Source organism: Xiphophorus maculatus, chromosome 6 (genome assembly GCF_002775205.1).
Source record: "Xiphophorus maculatus strain JP 163 A chromosome 6, X_maculatus-5.0-male, whole genome shotgun sequence".
In the NCBI taxonomy this organism is placed as follows: Eukaryota; Metazoa; Chordata; class Actinopteri; order Cyprinodontiformes; family Poeciliidae; genus Xiphophorus; species Xiphophorus maculatus.
In genome coordinates this window covers 2319990-2328244 of record NC_036448.1, presented here as the reverse complement: position 1 = coordinate 2328244, position 8255 = coordinate 2319990, and the positions used below count along the sequence as shown (strand labels likewise).

At 39.0% G+C, this 8255-nt stretch overlaps 1 protein-coding gene across 1 annotated transcript; it reads right to left on the bottom strand.

Moving 5' to 3' along the window:
* Positions 1 to 253: 253 nt before the first annotated feature.
* Positions 254 to 8047, bottom strand: LOC102219682 (plasmalemma vesicle-associated protein). The gene is made up of 6 exons (XM_023335882.1): positions 7430 to 8047; positions 5423 to 5483; positions 4586 to 5307; positions 2614 to 3397; positions 2070 to 2124; positions 254 to 1767 (listed from the first exon to the last, which is right to left on the bottom strand). The coding sequence occupies exons 1-6, from the start codon at positions 7823 to 7825 to the stop codon at positions 1734 to 1736; spliced, it is 2052 nt and encodes a 683-aa protein (XP_023191650.1). The 5' UTR covers positions 7826 to 8047; the 3' UTR covers positions 254 to 1733.
* Between the last annotated feature and the right edge of the window lie 208 nt (positions 8048 to 8255).

The following is an 8255-nucleotide window of genomic DNA, read 5'->3' as shown; positions in this document are numbered from 1 at the left end:
AGCAGGGGCCACGGAGTCACTTTGCAGACAATTAGCTACACAATAGGTGACGCAAAAAGGGACAAACAGTGATTTCCAGGTCTGAGTGGGGTAACAGTTTAAATAGCTTTGTTTACAAAGGCATGCTTTTGTTCTGACAGACAGACATCTGGAGGCTCAGGTGCTCAAGTGGGAAAAGGGCAGCCACCGGTTTGTTGTTAAAGACACGACCTAAACAGGATGTATGTATAAGTATTTCAAACTAATAGCCACATGAGGTCTGAAGCAGAAGTTTAATAATGTTCAACACTTGATTGATTTTGTTTCTTTAACAATATAATTGGAAACAACAGGAAAAGAGCTGACATTTTGTCGAGTAAAAGTACAAAAATGTTGGCCAGTGGTGAGCGAGGCTTTTAAATCCAGAAATGCTTCTTTGTTCAGACCACACTGTTAAAAAACAAAGCATTTCAGTTTTTGTCCACAGGTGCTCTGGGTGCACATCCCTGCCAACAAATTTTATAAGTGTATTTTATTTATTTTCATATATTTACAAAAACAAAAACAAAATGCTGGGAATGACATGTTGAATATAATGTGTGGCGCAGTTTTCACAGTAAAAGAGCTAAGCAGCTTTCAAATAAATTTCAGTAGATGCATATTGAAGACATAACTGGTGAAATACTGTATGTATTGTACATTCTATTTCTTTATATTCAACACAGTGCCTTGCAAAAGTGTTCATATGTCTTGAGGTTTTCAACACAGTTCTATGCGAGATATCTACAAAAATTAGATGATAACTATGAAATAAAGGGGAATGTTACATGGCTTTCAAAATGAAATCAATTACAAATAGAAATCTGAGAAATGTGGTGTGCAAGGCATTCTGCCCCCTTTACTAGAATGACCTTAAATAAACTGAAATCAATTGCTTTCAATAGCGCCTTAACTAGTAGAATGGGATAAAGGCTTACATATTGTATCATATCAGACAAACAGTTATATGATGTAACTGCTTGTTGCTGTTTTCTTATACAGCGAATCGGGACTTTGACTGGATACTAGTTGAAATGACGGGGTTTTATCCCTTTACTTAAAGGCTTTTCATTATAATGTTGAAAATCTGCAAAAAAACAAAAGAAAAAAAAGAAAAGAAAGCAACTACATATTTTTGTTTAACTTGTCTGCCACTGCACCCACGCACTTAAACTCCAAAAGCAAAGAAAGAAAAATTAAGCATTCTTTGCTCATTTGCTATAATTTAAACCAAGGTGTCTACTGTATCCAGATGTTCAACCATACAGAATTTGTTTTAATAAGAGGAACTGCCAGTAATTTCAGTGACAAGATGTGAGGAAACTGACAGTGATAAACCCAAAAAGACATGTACGCCTGTAATGGCAGAGAAAGATGGTTCATCACTCCAAAGGGGATGAATATTAAATTAATTCATGTTTTCAGATTTTTATTTGGAGAACAAATTAAAAACCATGCATCATTTTCCTTCCACTCCAAAACAATCTCAACTTTGTGTTGCTCTATCACATGACGTTCCATGTGATAGAACGTCATGTAAAACCTCCAAATACATGGAGGTTTGTGATTATTACATAACTAAAAATGTGGGAAATATTATATAAATTTTGATAGTCATTGTAATGAGCTCAGAATGAAAAACTTGTGTAATCCCTGTAAATTCCTTCCTTTCTCATCTAAATATTTACTTCATCTCCACATGGACTTCCATTGGTTTAACCCAACATTCTGGATAGATCTTGCTTCTCCCTGAAAGGAAAACAAAGAGTAAAAATGAATTAGTGGTTGTTGTTGTTGATAATGTGAGGAGGAAGAGGGTCAAGCTCTCATATTAACATGCCTGGTCCATCTTCACAAAAGTAGGTTACACTGTACCATCTCATGTTTATTTAAAGAATACACTATATTTCATTTGTGATTTTTTTTTCCTTTCTTTTTTTTTTTTTTTTACACTCACAATATTCTCGAAAAGCCCTTAAATAAATAATGAAAAACTCAGCAGCAAAACTCAGTTTAATTTGCCCCCTTTGTGACAGAATGCTGATACTCACTGTGGGGCAGGAGGATCAATGAAGCGCTGCAGGTCCTGGATGTGCTTGGTGACGACTAATGGTCAAACACAGAAGGAAAAATGAGGTGTGATTATCATGAAACATAAACGCTCCAGGTTGTTATGAGCATTGTGATGTTAAAGTGTGAATAGGACATGTTGTAAATCATCTGTGCATTCCAAATAGTAACGCTTTTGAAGGGACCAATGGCATTATTTATAATTTAGACTTAAATGATATGAGGTAGGGTTATGGAAAGAGGGGAGTTCATCCTCATTTAAATGTAGATTCTATCTCTGGAAATCAGAGCCAGGTTTAAAACTACTGAGAAAAAAATGGGATGAGTTTTTGATTACACCCAGTTTAAGAACCCGAGAAGTTTGGGTTAAAAACCAGAATGTGACTCTGAAGACTGTTGCCATGGAGACCATCAGAGGAACTGTTCCAACATCTAACATGTTTACATATAAAATAGTCCTGAAAATGGATCACAAAATAAAGAGATAAAACTAAAACATAACATTTTGGGGGGGGTTGGTCTTACCTGAACCACCCGTCTGTCCGCTTGTTCTTCCTCCACCAAACACAGGCCCGGTTCCAACATTCCCACTTCCAGTAGATGGTTTCCCTGGCACACTTCCTGTCTTACTTTGCCCTGAGTTGCTGCTCCCAAGACCAAAATCAAGCCAAGACAAAGATGGTGATGAACTGGTTTTACTGGCTGAGCTGCCAGTCCGACTCGACACAGATGACGACGCCAACCCGTAGCCTGGTGAGCTTTTCCCCCATGAAGCCGGACTGTTTAAACCTGTTCCAGCTGAACCTTGGTTTAGTCTGGATCCCAAAGACCCAACTGACGACCCAAAGGATGACAGGCTTTTCCCACTCTCTGCTAGCTTGTCTGGTTGTGTCCCGCTTGAGCCAAGAGTTGACCCAAACGTTCCCGGGCTTGAGGGTCTATTAATTCCTGAACCTACGCTCAGGCTTGGATTTGACCTGGGTTGCTGGAGGATTGAACTTATTGAGCTTGCTCCAACTGGTCCTGCCTGATTAAATGTTGACCCAGTGTTACCGGGGCTTGACCTTGACCCATAGGATGAGAGGGTTGAACTTGCTGAACCTGCTCCTGTGGATCCAGTCCTATTGAGTCCTGACCCAGCACTACTCTGGCTTGGACTTGACCCAACTGTTCCTGTTCTACTTTGACCTAAACTGGAAGAACTGGAAGGGGAATAGCTGGAACCACCACCGTCTGACAAGCCAGTCCCGAAATGGTTCATGCTCGGCATTGAGCCCAGGCCCCCTCCTAGGTATCCACCAAATGTATTCTGAAATAAAAAGACAGCAGCAAATGAACATGTGAGTTCCCAGCAAAACAATGCAGGAACAACAATAATGGCAACCAGTTAATCAAACATGGAGTCTTCAGCTGTTTTTACACAACATTTAGCAGCTGAATAGCTGCTGGGGGGAGCAGCAGCTGCACCATGAAGCAGCTGGATCATTTTCAGCTGCTTCATGTCTATGATCATTCACTGGTCTGAAAATCCTACAGAAGCCATGATTTTATCAACTTTTTTTTAAAAAATATTGCAATAAAAAAGATTGCAAAATTTGAAATAGCTTCCTCTATTTCGCTAAAACATTTTCATGCTCGTCTGAGGTGGCTTCTGGCTTGTCTGAAAAAAGGAGTTTGTGCTCTAAAGTGGAGATGGAAACACATTGCCAGAATAAGTTCTGGCGTAGTGAATGAACCCATCCACTCGTGTGTCTGCATCCATGGTGCTGACCAGAATTGGGCCTGTTGGTCTTGCCAAATTTTACCATGGGTGATTGGACGGTTTCACCTGAGGCTTCCTCATAGATCTCTCTCCTCTTCCTCATCATCCAGTAACCAAAGCACGGGATCTGAGGTTGGTAGCAGGTCCAGAATCTGACTGTGTTTTTGTCATTGTTTTAGTAAATCTCAAAAGACAATTTTACAATGAAGAAACTCAGCTAGCCTGGTCACTGTCTTCATACATTGTCTTGGATTCCTCCAGTAGAATTTCTAACAAGCCAATCAGCGAACAGAAAGAGAAGTTGTGAACGATGACTTTGATTTTTTTTGTGCTCGTTTAGAATAGTTTCCAAACTTTACTTCCTGTTCATTACTGCCATGCGCAGCATCGACATCTGATGAAATAACTTTGCGTAGCCTGATTGATTCACTCCAAACCAGCTGATGGAAACAAGCTTAATTTGCATCTTCTTTCTTTCTTTCTGTTTTTTATTCTTTTACATTTCAAAAGTTTGCTCAGAATTTGCATGACAATTGGATGAAGATAGAATATAGCTAAAGGGACATTGTGTAAATGTTCCTTGTAATTATTTCCATCAATCTCTGCTCTGGGTTTTGAATGTAGTCAATAAAATAATTCGTTGTAGAGATTATATTTTGAAAGGATTTATGTTCTACACAGTATTTTGTGTCAAGTCAGAAGGAATCTAAATCACTCCTCAGTGGTGATTCTTACCCTCGCCATGCATGACATGTTGAGTTGATTTAATTTGCCTTTTAGATCATCAATAACTAAGTCGTTGTACTTCAGTCTCTGAAGCTGGAGATTATTATCGCTAGTCAGCTTCATCTTGTCCATCAGGAGTCTCTCCTTCTCCTGATCATGTTTCTGCTGAAGTTCTGCTCTGCTGCGTTTGTGCTGCTCCAAAATGCTCGTGCGATTTTGGACGACCTCGCGATAGTCCTCAGACAGCCTCCAGTTCTCTGCCTTTAGGCGGGTGTTCTCGATCTGCATGTCTGACACCTGCTCTCCGACCTTGTTCAGGTATTGCTGCAGCTTGTTCTCCACCTCATGGGACAGGCTGGTGCAGTTGGTGTGGATCTGCTCCAGGTGCTCCTTCTGTTTTGCGCAGGTCAGCTGGAACGCGATGTGCTTAGGGAACAGAGATTCGATCTTCACCAGGAAAGCCTTAGAAACGTCGGAGACAGGAGCCAGCATCTGGGAAAACTCGTTCTTAGAGTTTTGCTTGAAGAGGTCCAATTCTTTTTCCAGGATGGATTTTTCTCTCCTGAGACGGATAGCTTCCAGGAGCTGGTTGTCCCTCTCTTTAGCAATCTGCTCCCTTTCCAGAGTCATTGACCTCGATGTTGTAGTAAAGTTGGAATCCAAAGACTGAAGTCTAATTTTCATTTGCTCAGTCAGCAGCCCACAGTTACAGTCCCCACGAGGCTGGACAGCTTTAAACACAAAATAGCAGTGAATAAAGGCAGCTACTCTTTCAAACACATACAAGTATTTTTATGTCTTGGGTTTGAGTAAAACATTTTGAGTTTGAATAAGTATTATACTTACCCAGAGTGTGGGTTGTCATGTATGTCATCCTGCATTTCATCAGCTCTATTTCGCAATTTTTCTGTTTAAACAGCAAGAAAAAAAGCCATTAGTCTCAGTCTGTGAAGGATTGTCATTGAAATATAATCAGTCACTCCAGGATGTTGAGATTTTTTTTCTTTTTCTTTTTTTTGTATTGAGATTGTTGTGGCCCAAAATATTTTGCAGCACGTTTTTCAAAATGTTGCAGTTAAAGTTGAACATTTTTCTTTAACCCTTGTGCGATCCTAACATTCTGTTTATTCCCCTTCTGTGTGTCCTACTGGTCAAAAATAGCCCGCCCTAACAAAAGCCCCAAAATAAAGCAGAATAATTGCATTTTAAATCCAAAATCTATTTTGCATGATGAAACAGTCTGATGTTTATCAATTCAACAAATTTTTTTATCATGTATTTTTGTTACACAATGCAAAAAGACGATCAACAGTATTACACACTTTTTTCTTTTTACCACAAACCAAGTGTTGTAACAAATTTTTTTTACACAGTAAAAGTTTATTATTGTAATTATATAAATGCGAAATTATTACTTCTGAATTAATTATACTGAAAGGAAAAAAAAGTCAATAATTCTAAACTTTTATGTCAACAGTTCATTCCTTTATATTTTTTTACGGAGTGAATTATAAAAATATCTCTTGTAACACAACCAAACAAAATGTAGCTTGATTTTGTGAACAATTTAACATCAGCTCTTATGTTGTGTCTCATATTTATATGAGATGTTCAACACAAGAACATCTTCTGCTCAACATAAGGTGTTGAACTTGTAAGATGTGCTTATGTTGAACGTCTTCAACATAAGCCAAAGAACATAAGATGTTCTTATGTTGTATGTAATTCTAACTGACCACCTCACCTTGAACATAAGATGAAGAGTGCAGGTGCAGGTCAAATGCAAGTTCAATTCATACATCAATCCAGTTTCTTTGATATTGTGTGTGTGTGCATGTGGGGAGGGCGTGTGCGAGTGTGTGCGTGGAGTGGTGTGTGTGTGTGTATGTATATGTTTTTAACTTTTATGCTGTTGTTTGTGCATAGATGTATGGATGCAGCTCCACGCGTTCCTAATTTTTAAACACCTTGTGTTTCCTCAGTGTGTATATTTAAACACACTGTAAAAACAGCTTTCAGTGGAGCTGACAAAAAATAAATCAACCAGTAAACTACAGTAGTCACACTGACAAACGCGGGGAACAATCTACATGTGGAATCAGCTCACAGCAGAACGTAGGAATCATTTAAACTGGGGCTGGACGTGGCATGTGGGAAACCCCACAGTCTTCCTACCTCAGCCCAAAATTCCTATGTGTGCCAAATGCATTAAAAGTATACATGAAATATTATTATTATTACTATTTAACCAAGAAGTCCCACTGAGATCAGAAATCTCACAAGCGAGCCCTGGCCATGACAACAGGCAGAAATAAAACCAAGAATAATATACAGACAATAAAACAAATGATTGGACATTTACTGCATTTACTACATCCTAAAGTCCTTAATGGATATTTTGATTTTATGAAATACTATAGATTATTCAAAGAACCTGATGCAGGAAAGAAAAATGGTATTTTTGCCAAAATCTCCCAAAGCCCTCAGAATACTGCTGGCTGATAAAAGGCATGAGTGGTATTTTATATTTATTGTAAGACAAATAAATAATAAGATGAAAATGTCGATTCCTCAACAATTTTCCTCCACAAGCTTTTGAGAAATACTGCTGCAAACTGTTTATGTAGAACGTCTTACTCTGAATATAACCCAGAATGCATTGCTTTCTGCTGTATGTTCAGGTTTTTGTAGAAACACTACATAAGCTCAGTTTTCTTAAACAATTCTTCTTATTATTATTATTATTATTATTATTATTATTATTATTATTGTTGTTGTTGTTGTTGTTATTTTCTTTAAAGCATTTTTACACCAAAATGTTTGAGTTAACAATGTGTTCTCTATTTTTCTTACCATCTCCATGGTCTGGAACTTGAAAATCTCGATGGACCTGTTGACTAAGCTCTTCAGTTGTGCCAGGTCGTAGTCGTTCTTAGCCTTCTCAGTGAGGGTGGCATTCAGGAGGTTGGTGAGGTTCTTCCTCTGGTTCTGCAGGGCAACGTTTTCAATGGAGATTTGGCTGAACCTCTTTTCCAGGTCCTGGTCAGGATTCGAAGAGGCAGAGACATGCATGTTCCCATAGATCAGAAACAGCACAAGGCTGACTATGATGAGAGACTGGATGAGAGATGAGAAGAAGAAGATGATGCGCATGTAGTAGCCACAACTCTTGCCCTTCGAGCGGTACTGCATCTTCTTTTGAGCCTCTGGACTGAACTTGTTGACCTGGGAATAGCCGCTGCTGTACATCGCTGTTGATAAGTTACAAGGCTGTCCAAGAGTTGAGATTACAATGAGCTGTCAGTCGAGTTCTGTTAAAGTCTTTCTCTAAGTAGGAAGATAACCTGCAGCAACTTGCAGGTTTAACACAGCAGACACATTTCACAGCAAGCCAGATGCCCTGCACATGTAGGCCAGCTGTTTCCTCACTGCAGCTCTGGAAACACAACAATCGATTGTGGATCAGGTTTAAAAATGCGCAGGAGTTTATAAACCCCTCTGCGGAGCCATCTCCCTTCAGGGGAAGTGGAGCCAGCTTCAGCCTCCTCCTCCTATTGGCTGCTTAAAACACACAAATATTCACACAATCACACGTGATTCCATATTAAAGTAATGCTGTGTTACAAATGAACACTGCTCTTTGTTGTTTTAAAGGTAATGTGAAAAAAACTATGTACAT